General features: G+C 42.8%; 1 protein-coding gene across 3 annotated transcripts in view; it reads left to right on the top strand.

The window, feature by feature from the left end:
* cadps2 (Ca++-dependent secretion activator 2) overlaps positions 1 to 13,944 on the top strand; it is a 281,294-nt gene that overhangs the window by 97,950 nt on the left and 169,400 nt on the right. For all 3 annotated transcript variants that reach the window (XM_064989950.1, XM_064989949.1, XM_064989951.1), the window contains exons 4-6: positions 11,046 to 11,126; positions 11,655 to 11,888; positions 12,969 to 13,090. In XM_064989950.1, the coding sequence (XP_064846022.1) occupies positions 11,046 to 11,126; positions 11,655 to 11,888; positions 12,969 to 13,090 (437 nt within the window). The remainder of the gene's footprint in view (positions 1 to 11,045; positions 11,127 to 11,654; positions 11,889 to 12,968; positions 13,091 to 13,944) is intronic.

The following is a 13,944-nucleotide window of genomic DNA, read 5'->3' as shown; positions in this document are numbered from 1 at the left end:
GCATAACGTAACGTTAACTATTTATGAAAATCGCAAATGAAATTAAATTAATGTGCTAGCTCTCAAGCTTAGCCTTTTCTTAACAACACTGTCATCTCAGATTTTCAAAATATGCTTTTGAACCATAGCAAAACAAGCATTTGTGTAAGAGTATTGATAGCTAGCGTAGCATTTAGCGGGCAACATTTGCACAAAAACCAGAAAAGGATTCAAATAAAATCATTTACCTTTGAATAACTTCGGATGTTTTCAATGAGGAGACTCTCAGTTACATAGCAAATGTTCAGTTTTTCCTGAAAGATTCTTTGTGTAGGAGAAATCGCTCCGTTTTGTACATCATGTTTGGGTACCAAAAAAAAACGAAAATTCAGTCATCAAAACGGCGAACTGTTTTCCAAATTAACTCCATAATATCGACTGAAACATGGCAAACGCTGTTTAGAATCAATACTCAAGGTGTTTTTCACATATCTCTTCATTGATTTATCGTTTGCGAATATCTACTTTCTCCTGTGAATCGCTTGGAAAAAGACGTGCAGTTGAAGATGACGCACCAATTTCGACGGAGGACACCGGGCGGACACCTGGCAAATGTAGTCTCTTATGGTCAATCTTCCAATGATATGCCTACAAATACGTCACAATGCTGCAGATACCTTGGGGAAACGATAGATCGGGCAGGCTCATTCCTTGCGCATTCACAGCCATATAAGGAGACAATGAAAAACAGAGCCTCAAAAATCCTGCTCATTTCTGTTTGAAGTTTCATCTTGGTTTCGCCTGTAGCATCAGTTCTGGGGCACTCACAGACAATATCTTTGCCGTTTTGGAAACGTCAGAGTGTTCTCTTTCCAAAGCTGTCAATTATATGCATAGTCTGGCATCTTTTTGTGACAAAATATTGCGCTTAAAACGGGCATGTTTTTTTATCCAATAATGAAATACCGCCCCCATAGATGTAACAGGTTAAACTCAGTTTTTTCACAATTCCTGACATTTAATCCTAGTTGAAGTTCCCTGTCCTTGGTCAGTTAGGATCACCACTTCATTTTAAGAATGTGAAATAATAGTAGAGAGTGATTTATTTCAGCTTTTATATCTTTCATCACATTCCCAGTGGGTCAGAAGTTTACACACTCAATTAGTATTTGGTAGCATTGTCTTAAAATTGTTTAACTTGGGTCAAATGTTTCGGGTAGACTTCCACAGGCTTCCCACAATAAATTGGGTGAATTTTGGCCCATTCCTCCTGACAGAGCTGGTGTAACTGAGTCAGGTTTGTAGGCCACATTGCTTGCACACACTTTTTTCAGTTCTACCCAAACATTTTCTATGGGATTGAGGTCAGGGCTTTGTGATGGCCACTCCAATACCTTGACTTTGTTGTCTTTGAGCCATTTTTCCACAACTTTGGAAATATGCTTGGGGTCATTGTCCATTTGGAAGACCCACTTGCGACCAAGCTTTAACTTCCTGACTGATGTCTTGAGATGTTGCTTCAATATATCCACATACTTTTCCTTCCTCATGATGCCATCTATTTTGTGATGTGCACCAGTCCCTACTGCATCAAAGCACCCCCACAACATGATGCTGCCACCCCCATGCTTCACGGTTGGGATGGTGTTCTTCGGCTTGCAAGCCTTCCCTCTATTTCCTCCAAACATAACGATGGTCATTATGGCCAAACAGTTCTATTTTTGTTTCGTCAGACCAGAGGACATTTCTCCAAAAAGTACAATCTTTGTCCCCATGTGCAGTTGCAAACCATAGTCTGGCTTTTTCTGGCGGATTTGGAGCAGTGGCTTCTTCCTTGCTGAGCCATTACGTAATTTTCCTTGCTAAGCCATGACATTTTCTGGAATTTTCCATGCTGTTTAAAGGCACAGTCAACTTAGTGTATGTTCTGACCCACTGTGATACAGTGAATTATAAATGCAATAATCTGAATTATAATCTGAATTATAAATGCAATAATCTGTCTAAACAATTGTTGGAAAAGTTACTTGTGTCATGCACAAAATGTCCTAACCGACTTGCCAAAACTATAGTTTGTTAACATGACATTTTTGGAGTGGTTGAAAAACAAGTTTTAATGACTCCATCCTAAGTGTATGTAATCTTCCGACTTCAACTGTAATTATTACAAATCATATCAACCAATGGCTAGTACAAGCTAATATGTTTGCTAATACCATAATCTAAGGACTCATGTCTGTTTATTTAACCTTTTATTTAACTAGGCTAGTCAGTTAAGAACAAATTCTTATTTACAATGACTGCCTACCGGGGAACAGTGGGTTAACTGCCTTGCTCAGTGGCAGAAGGACAGATTTGTACTTTGTCAGCTCAGGGATTTGATCCAGCAACCTTTCGGTTGCTGCCCCTTAACCTGGGTTAAAATTATACCGTTGAAGTTTAAGATATCTAATAAACAAAATCAGCTAAATGTGATGGATTATACTAGGCCTCTCTGTCCACAGATGCGTTTGCTTTTCAAAGAGGACCTGATTGGGTAGCAACTATAGCTGGCCTAGCTCCAGTTGTGTGAGCATAGTTCAACAGTCACATGCATCATTAAAGTAACGTCAGGGTTGCAAAATATGCGTTTACACAGGCAGCCCAATTCTGATCGTTTGCCCAACTATTGGTCTTGACCAATCAGATCAGATCTTTTGCCAATAATTGGACAAAATATCAGAATTGGGCTCCTTGTGTAAACACAGCCAAAGAGGGGGTACGCCTACCAATGCAAATCTCTAAATGACCAGACACCATAACAGCCTAATTAAGTTCAAGTTTTACTAGTTGTATGTACAGGATACACATGGTATACACCAAGGATTATCAACTAAATTCAGCTGCAGGCCGATATGTTTTCTTGAGTGGATGGTCGAGGGGGGGCGGAACATAAGCACAATTAATTTGTAGACTGCAAATTGATCGCGAGAATCCCAAACGGAATATTTGACTAAAACATCATTTCAAACCATGCTTACATTTGTATATGAGCACGTGTCGCTCTTATGCGTGGGAATTCTTGGGAACACTCTAGGACCTTGAATTGCTTCTTACGAAGACACTCCTTCGTTGCCCGGGCGGTGTGTTTGGGATCATTGTCATGCTGAAAGACCCAGCCACGTTTCATCTACAACGCCCTTGCTGATGGAAGGAGGTTTTCACTCAAAATCTCACGATACATGGCCCCATTCATTCTTTCCTTTACACGGATCGGTCGTCCTGGTCCCTTTGCAGAAAAACAGCCCCAAAGCATGATGTTTCCACCCCCATGCTTCACAGTAGGTATGGTGTTCTTTGGATGCAACTCAGCATTCTTTGTCCTCCAAACACAACGAGTTGAGTTTTTACCAAAAAGTTCTATTTTGGTTTCATCTGACCATATGACATTCTCCCAAACTTCTTCTGGATCATCCAAATGCTCTCTAGCAAACTTCAGACGGGCCTGGACATTTACTGGCTTAAGCAGGATGACACGTCTGGCACTGCAGGATTTGAGTCCCTGGCGGCGTAGTGTGTTACTGATGGTAGGCTTTGTTACTTTGGTCCCAGCTCTCTGCAGGTCATTCACTAGGTCCCCCCGTGTGGTTCTGGGATTTTTGCTCACTGTTCTTGTGATAATTTTGACGCCACGTAGTGAGATCTTGCGTGAAGCCCCAGATCGAGGGAGATTATCAGTGGTCTTGTATGTCTTCCATTTCCTAATAATTGCTCCCACAGTTGATTTCTTCAAACCAAGCTGCTTACCTATTGCAGATTCAGTCTTCCCAGCCTGGTGCAGGTCTACAATTTTGTTTCTGGTGTCCTTTGACAGCTCTTTGGTCTTGGCCATAGGAGTTTGGAGTGTGACTGTTTGAGGTTGTGGACAGGTGTCTTTTATACTGATAACAAGTTCAAACAGGTTCCATTAATACAGGTAACGAGTGAGGACAGAGGAGCCTCTTAAAGAAGTTACAGGTCTGTGAGAGCCAGAAATCTTGTTTGTTTTCTTCTGATAGGCTAATTGACATAATTTGAGTCAATTGGAGGTGTACCTGTGGATGTATTTCAAGGCATACCTTCAAACTCAGTGCCTCTTAGCTTGAGATCATGGGAAAATCAAAAGAAATCAGCCAAGACCTCAGAAAAAAATTGTAGACCTCCACAAGTCGGGTTCATCCTTGGGAGCAATTTCCAAACACTTGAAGGTACCACGTTCATCTGTACAAACAATAGTATGCAAGTATAAACACCATGGGACCACGCAGCTGTCATACCGCTCCGGAAGAAGACGCGTTCCGGATCCTAGAGATTAACGTACTTTGCTGCGAAAAGTGCAAATCAATCCCAGGACAACAGCAAAGGACCTTGTGAAGATGCTTAGGAAAAAGGTACAAAAGTATCTACAGCCACAGTAAAACGAGTTCTATGTCGACAGTACGGATAGTTGATCAACCTTGCAGTGGCAGACCATGTGTAACACCTACACAGGATCGGTACCTCCGAACATCACACCTGCAGGTCAGGTACAGGATGGCAACTGCCCGAGTTACACCAGGAATGCACAATCCCTCCATCAGTGCTCAGACTGTCCGTAATAGGCTGAGAGAGGCTGGACTGAGGGCTTGTAGGCATGTTATAAGGCAGTTTCTCACCAGACATCACCGGCAACAATGTCGCCTATGAACACAAACCCACCGTCGCTAGACCAGACAGGACTGTAAATAAAAAGTGCTCTTCACTGAGTCACGGTTTTGTCTCACCAGGGGTGATGGTCGGATTCACGCTTATCATTGAAGGACTGAGCGTTACACCGAGGCCTGTACTCTGGAGCAGGATCGATTGAGGTGGAGGGTCCGTCATGGTCTGGGGTGGTGTTTCCCAGCATCATCGGACTGAGCTTGTTGTCTTCGCAGGCAATCTCAACGCTGTGCATTACAGGGATGACATCTTCCTCCCTCATGTGGTACCCTTCCTGCAGGCTCATCCTGATATGACCTTCCAGCATGACAATGCCACCAGCCATACTGCTCGTTCTGTGTGTGATTTCCTGCAAGACAGGAAAGTCAGTGTTCTGTCAAGGCCAGCGAAGAGCCCGGATCTCAATCCCATTGAACACGTCTGGGATCTGTTGGATCGGATGGTGAGGGCTAGGGGCGTTCCCCCCCAGAAATGTCCGGGACCTTGCAGGTGACTTGGTTAAAAGAGTGGGGTAACATCTCAAAGCAAGAACTGGCAAATCTGGTGCAGCCCATGAGGAGAAGATGCATTGCAGTACTTAATGCAGCTGGTGGCCACACCAGATACTGACTGACTTTTGATTTTGAACCTCCTTTTGTTCAGGGACACATTATTCCATTTCTGTTAGTCACATGTCCGTAGAATTTGTTCATTTTGTCTGTTGTTGAATCTTATGTTCATACAAATATTTACACATGTTAAGTTTGCTGAAAATGCACGCAGTTGACAGTGAGGACGTTTCTTTTTGTTACATTTGAAATTAGTAAAACAGTATGTAAACATATTTAAGTGACCAGTGATTCCATATCTATGTACAGCCTCTAAGGTGCAGGTGGTCAGTGACCGGGTGGGAGGCGATAGTGACCGTGACTAAGTTCAGGGCAGGGTCCTGGGTGGAGGCCGGCTAGTGATGGCTATTTAACAGTCTGATGGCTTTGAGATAGAATCTGTTTTTCAGTCTCTCGGTCCTAGCTTTGATGCACCTGTACTGACCGCGTCTGCTGCATGATAGTGGGTTGAACAGGCCTTGGCTCAGGTGGTTGATCTGTTTTGGCCTTCATGTGACATCAGATGCTGTAGGTGTCCTGGAAGGTAGGCAGTGTGCCCCCGGTAATGCTTTTGGCAGACCGCACCACCCTCTGGAGAGTGTTGCGGGCGGTGCAGTTGCCATACCAAAGTTGTCAAAGGGAAAGTTTGGGTAATTATGAATTTGTTGTTTTAGTTGATTCAGGCAGTACACACAGAAACATGCTGGAACACAACATACTTTCCCATCTAATATTACTCATTAACTTTTTTTCAAATGACATGACATTGCCTCGCCAACAGCTGGAGAATGGCTGTGTGTTTCTCTGTTTCCATCAAACACCACCTTTCTAGATTTTTCCTGCAATAAAGACATGAAACGACCACTGGATGGCACCTTAGAAACATCACTTGTTAAGTTTGAAGCAGTTTTGCCACTCTACTCCAAAATCACTTCAGGGTTCGGAGTTAGACTGTCAAGAGGGAACAGCATTGCGGTGTGAGTGTGAGTGTGTGTGTGTGTGTGTATGTAATTACTTTGTATGTGTGTTTGAGTGGGTGTGGGAAATCCTGGCCAGTGAATACCTCAATTGCACATATTTCTGTGTGTCTGTGCCAGCCGTTCCCCATTCTCTAGAGAAAGACTTTATTTGTCTTAGAATATCAATGAATGTGCTCTTGAGAAAGTACCGAGTGGAGAGATCTCACACTTTTCCCCCATCCCTAGCAAACATAGCTGATTTTAAACTAATTGCATTCTAAACTGAAGCTCAGGACAGGTTGATTATTGAAGTCAGGTGTGTTAGCTGAGGCGGGGACAAAAGTGTGACACCAATCAGGCCCTTGAGGACTTGAATTACTCGTTCCTGACCTAGTGCACCATTTGTCAGTCCACAAAAGGAAATCATATATCTTGCACCTTTGGCAGGGATTCCAGCCTTGAGTTCTCTTGGATATGACGCTACAAGCTTGGCACACCTGTATTTGGGGAGTTTCTCCCATTCGTCTCTGTAGATCCTCCTAAGCTCTGTCAGGTTGGATGGGGAGCATCTCTGCACAGCTACTTTCAGGTCTCTACAGAGATGTTGGATAGGGTTCAATGCCAGGTTCTGGCTGTGCCACTCAAGGACATTCAGAGACTTGTCCCGAAATCACTCCTGCATTGTCTTGGCTGTGTGCTTACGGTTGTTGTCCTGTTGGAAGGTGAACCGTCGCCCCAAGCCTTTTGCCGTACACTCCCAAGGTGCCTTCCCCTTCCCCCCTGGGAACAAATGAAACAGAATAAGTCACCAAACTCAGAACAATTAGAATAAACCAAAAACACTAGGTACTATAGCAAACACATACCTCTGCAGGACCGGCTACAAAATACTTGACAACAAATTTACCAGACCAACAACCAACACAGCACATACAAAGAAGCTCTCTCTACTAACAAAGGAACACTGGGTTTTCAAGCTGCAGAAGGCGTCAGTAATTGCAGAAAGCTGTATCCCCTGATGAGAGGGCAGGGTCAGATCGACAATCTGCAATGGGGCCAACCAATCAGCTGCTTGGAATCCAGGAAGCCATTTCCTGAAACATATTCATATACAACCCCAAAACAACACAGAAACTGGGGAACGTAACACAAGGATATCTCTACTTTGCGCCGTTCATTGTTCCCTCGATCCTGAATAGTCTCCCAGTCCCTGCCACTGAAAAATATCCCCACTACATGTTGTTGCCACCACCATGCTTCACCGACGATATGGTGCCAGATTTCCTCCAGATGTGATGCTTGGCATTCAGACCAGAGTTCAATCTTAGTTTCATCAGACCAGAGAATCTTGTTTCTCATGGTCTGAGGGTGTCTTTTGGCAAACTCCAATTGGGCTGTCTTGTTCCTTTTACTGAGCAGTGGCTTCTAAGTCTTGCCACTACCATAAAGGTCTGACTGGTGGTGCTGCAGAGATGTTTGTCCTTCTAGAAGGTTCTCCCATCTCAACAGAGGAACACTGGAGCTCTGTCAGAGTGACCATCAGGTTCTTGGTCACCTCCCTGAACAAGATCCTTCTTCCATTCATTTAAGAATGTTGGAGGTCACTGTGTTCTTGGGGACCTTCAATGCTGCAGAAATGTTTTGGCACCCTTCCCCAGACCTGTGCCTCGACACAATCCTGTCTCGGAGCTCTATGGACAAATCCTTCGACCTATAGGCTTTTCTACAACTTGATTGGAGTCCATCTGTGGTAAATTAAATTGATTGGACATGATTTGGAAAGCCACACACCTGTCTATATAAGGCCCCACAGTTGACAGTGCATGTCAGAGCAAAAGCCAAGTCTATAGGTCGAAGGATTTGTCCGCTTTTGCTCTGACATGCACTGTCAACTGTGGGGCCTTATATAGACAGGTGTGTGGCTTTCCAAATCATGTCCAATCAATTGAATTTAACACAGATGGACGCCAATCAAGTTGTAGAAACATCTCAAGGATGATCAATGGAAACAGGATGAACCTGAGCTCAATTTTGAGTCTCATATCAAAGGGATTGAATACTTATGTAAATATAGTATTTTAGTTTTTTTATTTACTAGATTCATGAGCAAATGTTTTTTATTGAATCAATTTTAGAATAATGCTGTAACAGAAACAACATGTGGAAAAAGTCAAGGGGTCTGAATACTTTCTGAATGCACTGTATATACAATAAAAAATATTACATGACATTACAGTTCATAACACTTTTCACAGCACATTAAGTTTGAGACCTCAGCCCACTACTTTACTACCACATATCTACAATACAAATCCATCTACATGTGTGCAGAGTGTGTGTGTGTCTTCATGGTCCCTGCTGGTCCCTAAGGTGTATTATCAGATAAAAAATAGACTTACATGTAGTCATGGCTCTATATAGTACTGTGTGCCTCCCATTGACTGATCTGGACTTTAGAATTGTGAGACCTCTGGTGGCTTGTCTTGTGGGGTATGCATGGGTGTCCAAGCTGTGTGCTAGTAGTTTAAGCAAACGGCTCGGTGCATTCAGCATGTCAATACCTCTTACAGAACAAGTAGTGATGAAGTCAGTCTCTCCTCTACTTTGATCCATGAGAGATTGACTTGCACATCATTAATTTTATGTCTCTGTGTATAGTTAAGTGCCAGCCGTGCTGCCCTGTTCTGAGCCAATTATAATTTCCCTGTCCCTCTTTGTGGCACTTGACCACACGACTGGACAGTAGTCCAGGTGTGCATAACTCGGGCCTGTAGGACGTGCCTTGTTGATAAGAAGGCAGAGTAGGACTTTATTATGGACAGACTTCTCTCTGCATTAACTAATGTTGCATCAACATGTTTTGACCATGACAATTTACAATCCAGGGTTAATCCAAGCAGTTTAGTCACCTCAACTTGCTCAATTTCCAAATTATTCATTACAATATTTAGTTGATGTCTTGGGTTTAGTGAATGATTTGTCCCAAATACAATGCTTTTATAAAAAAATATATATTTAGGAATAACTTATTTGTTGCCACCCATTCTGAAACTGACTTTTAGTTATTTAAGTGTTGCAGTAATTTCACTCGCTTTAGTAGTGGATGTGTATAGTGTTGAGTCATCCACATGTATAGACACACTGACTTTACTCCAAGCCAGTATCATGTCATTAGTAAGGATTGAAAAAAGTAAGGAGCCTAGACAGCTAACCCTGTTGGGGAATTCCTGATTCTACCTGGATGGATTCTACCTATGATGGAGAGGCTTCCATTAAAGAACACCATCGGTGTTCTGTTCGACAGTAACTCTTTATCCACAATATAGCAGGGGGTGTAAAGCCATAACACACATGTTTTTCCAGCAGCAGACTATGATCGAAAATGACAAAAGCCACACTGAAGTCTAACAAAACAGCTCCCAAAATCTTTTCATCATCAATTTTTCTCAACCAATCATCATTTATGTAAGTGCTGTGCTTGTTGAATGTCCGTCCCTAAAAGCATGGTGAAAGTCTGTCAATTTGTTTACTGTAAAATAGCATTGTATCTGGTCAAACAATTTTTTTTCTAAAAATGTACTAAGGGTTGGTAACAGGCTGATTTGGTTGGCTCTTTTAGCCAGAAAAGGGGTCTTTAATATGCTTGGGTGGCGGAATAACTTTTTCTTCCCTCCAGGGCACACTTTATTGTAGGCATCTGTCTGCTATTATCCTCAGTAATTTTCCATCCACGTTGTCAGACCCAGGTAGCTTGTCATTGTTGATAGACAACAGTACTTTTTTCACCTCTTCCACACTCCCCTTTCTAAATAAAAAAATGACAATTTTTGTATTTTATAATTTATTCAGTTGTACTTGGATGTGTCGTGTCGGCATTTGTTGCTGGCATATCATGCCTATGTTTGCTAAACTTGCCGACGGGGGGGGGGATCATTAGTAGTTGGCAATATCAGTGGGTTTTGTGATGAATGAGCCGTCTGGTTCAATGAATGATGGAGCTGAGGTTGCCTTTTTGCCCAACGTTTTATTTAAGGTGCTCCAATGCTTTTTACTATCATTCTTTAGATCATGTATCTTTGTTTTATAGTATAGTTTCTTCTTCTTTTATTCAGTTTAGTCACACAATTTTCTCAATTTGCAGTACGTTTGCCAATCGGCTGTGCAGCCAGACTTTTTTGCCATTCCTTTTGCCTCAACCCTCTCAACCATAACATTTTTCAATTGCTCATCAACCCACAGGGATTTAGGTTTTTACAGACCTTTTCTTAATGGCTGCATGCTTATTAGTCACTGGAATAAACAATATGGCTGTAAGGAATATGGCTGCTATATTGTGATCACTAGATACAATGGATTTGGATACAGCTTTAAAGCAGATTTCTGCAGCATTAGTAAAAATGTGATCAATACATGATGATTTCATTACTGTGCTGTTTGTAACTACCCTGGTAGGTTGATAACCTGAACCAGGTTGCAGGCACTGGTTGCAGTTTGAAGCCTTTTCTTGAGTGGGCAGCTTGATGAAATCCAGTCAATATTAAGATCACCCTGAAAATATATCTCTCTGTTGATATCACATACATTATCAAGCATTTCACTTGAAGTGTATATATATGTCTGCTCAGTGCTATACATTTTTTTAAATGTTTGATTGTTTGGTCAACACCCCATGTCTCTTAATTTATTAACATTATTGTTACAATACCATTATTGATCATCCTGTTGATTTGACACACTCATTCCTGGTCCTCAGCTCTTGATTGGTTGATTTACACTTTCCTTCCTGGTCTGTGGTTTTTAGCTGGACAATGTGGATGAGCAGGCAGCCCAGATCCGCCGGGAGCTGGATGGACGGCAACAGCTGGCAGAGAGGGTAGCCAAGGTAAGTCCTACCCCTACAGCCCTCCAAATAAGAAGTCTAAGTAAGCCAAGAACAGTGATCATCAGCTCTGGTCATGGAGAGTAACAGGGTGTCCAGACATTTCTTTCCAGCCAAGTACTTTCACATCTGAATCAACTAACCAACTACACAATGATTAATTGAATCAGGTTTGTTAAAGGAAAGCTCCACCCAAAAACTATCTTTTGGTATTTATTTAATTAGTCCATTGTTGATATAGTCCAAAAATGTTTTGCGTATGTGTTTTTAAAGTTATATATCTTGAAAACGTGATTGTGGACATGCAACATGTTTTGGGACAATACCAACAATGGACTAATGAAACAAATACCAAAATAGTTTTTGGTTGGAGTGTTCCCTTTTTAAAGCTGGTTAGACACCATGAAGCTGGACTGGTGGTTGTTGACCACTGTTTCGGAATACTTAAAATAACATTTGTGAATTACTGTAGTTATAAACTGCCACAACAGTGGATACAGAACTCTTCATCTAACACTGACTCCCTCTTAGGAGAGAAAGTACCCAAAGTTTGTGTCCAAAGACATGGAGGCCATGTACATTGAGGAGCTGCGCTCGTCTGTCAACCTGCTCATGGCCAACCTGGAGAGTCTACCTGTGGCCAAGGGAGGTCCTGACTTCAAACAGAAGCTCAAACGCTCCACCATGAACAACTCCTTCCTGGACATGGGCGAGGAGACCGAATTCCTCTCCAAGTCTGATGTAGTCCTCTCCTTCACACTGGAGGTGTGTTTTTGCAAGATCATCTTGTACACTTGCCCAGAAAGTTATTTTGTGGTACGCTCAGGTTACTCACAGTCAATTGATTTGTTGATTTCTGGTGGACTTTTAAAGGAAAGATCTATGTGTATTTGACATTTATTTACATTAGTCTGATGTTTATCTATTCTGGGGTCAGCTTGAGGGTTATTGTGTCTAAGGGGCCAGTAAAAACAAACTAAACATATCTGCTTTTTGATTTTGCTTGGTGCGTGCCTACATGCCTGTCTCCATGCACGCTGTGTAACTTAAGTTTCTCTATAGGGTGTCCCCTCTATGTGGATTTGGTGATAGTGCCTCTGTCTGCAGATGTGTGGAGCTGACCATGTCCTCTCTGTTGCTGTCTGCAGATGTGTGGAGCTGACCATGTCCTCTCTGTTGCTGTCTGCAGATGTGTGGAGCTGACCATGTCCTCTCTGTTGCTGTCTGCAGATGTGTGGAGCTGACCATGTCCTCTCTGTTGCTGTCTGCAGATGTGTGGAGCTGACCATGTCCTCTCTGTTGCTGTCTGCAGATGTGTGGAGCTGACCATGTCCTCTCTGTTGCTTTCTGCAGATGTGTGGAGCTGACCATGTCCTCTCTGTTGCTGTCTGCAGATGTGTAGAGCTGACCATGTCCTCTCTGTTGCTGTCTGCAGATGTGTAGAGCTGACCATGTCCTGTCTGTTGCTGTCTGCAGATGTGTAGAGCTGACCATGTCCTGTCTGTTTCTGTCTGCAGATGTGTAGAGCTGACCATGTCCTCTCTGTTGCTTTCTGCAGATGTGTAGAGCTGACCATGTCCTGTCTGTTGCTGTCTGCAGATGTGTGGAGCTGACCATGTCCTCTCTGTTGCTGTCTGCAGATGTGTGGAGCTGACCATGTCCTCTCTGTTTCTGTCTGCAGATGTGTGGAGCTGACCATGTCCTCTCTGTTTCTGTCTGCAGATGTGTAGAGCTGACCATGTCCTCTCTGTTGCTGTCTGCAGATGTGTAGAGCTGACCATGTCCTCTCTGTTTCTGTCTGCAGATGTGTGGAGCTGACCATGTCCTGTCTGTTTCTGTCTGCAGATAGTGATAGTGGAAGTGCAGGGCCTGAAGTCGGTGGCTCCTAACAGGATTGTGTACTGCACCATGGAGGTGGAGGGGGGGGAGAAACTGCAGACAGACCAGGCGGAAGCTTCCAGACCACAGTAAGTCAACATTAACACGTTTTGCAAGTTCTCTTACCGCAGTGGTCACATAATATATTGACTGCGTGTGTTCACTGTCATTCACTCCAGATAAGAGCGTCTGCTTAATAATGACTGTTCAGTCATGTTTTCAAATGTCAAGTGAACAGTAATCGGTGTCTTGGAAAAACCTTGTCTCAGAGAAGTCACCTTTTTAGGAATTGAGTAATATGGTTTATTTTCAGATCTATTACCATCTATTGATGGAAGTTCACAAGGCATATATAGTTTTTAATCCTTCCCAGAACATGGCTGGGGAGGACAAATTTGTATGTATTTTTATATTTTAAGAAAACAAAAAGGGTTTTCAAAGATGTTTATTGGTAATATGTAACAATGTCCGATGGGTTTAAGTTGGAACTGTGTCGAGACATAAGGTGTATTTGAACATTTCAGACGCAGCTATTTTGCACTTTAAAAGGAAGCTGAATGCAGAGAGAGCATTGCCTATTTAGGTCTAAGTGGATTATCCCTAGTCTTGGCATGTCAGCTTCTAAAGATGAAATAAACGTGAGCACGGCAGCCATACCTGATGCTAATGCACTCAGACCTTAGCTTTGAATGCTTACGATGCCCTGCGTCTCTGAGCTTAGAGCGTGGTGTTTTACTCTTTGTAATAGACTACTGGTTTTAACATCTAAGGCTACAATGCTTCCCCAGAGCATTGTTTAATGTCCTGAATGCGCCTATTAAAGCTGTGAGTTATGTGATGCAAGAGGGTTGGGTGGTAGTGAGCACTGTTGATGGCTCTGTAGTCTTCTCCCATGTGGATCACCAGGATACAGCACCAATGACAGTGCTGGGTCCACAGAACA

This window comes from Oncorhynchus masou, chromosome 15 (assembly GCF_036934945.1).
Source record: "Oncorhynchus masou masou isolate Uvic2021 chromosome 15, UVic_Omas_1.1, whole genome shotgun sequence".
Taxonomy (NCBI): domain Eukaryota; kingdom Metazoa; phylum Chordata; class Actinopteri; order Salmoniformes; family Salmonidae; genus Oncorhynchus; species Oncorhynchus masou.
This window is presented reverse-complemented; position numbering and strand designations above follow the sequence as displayed.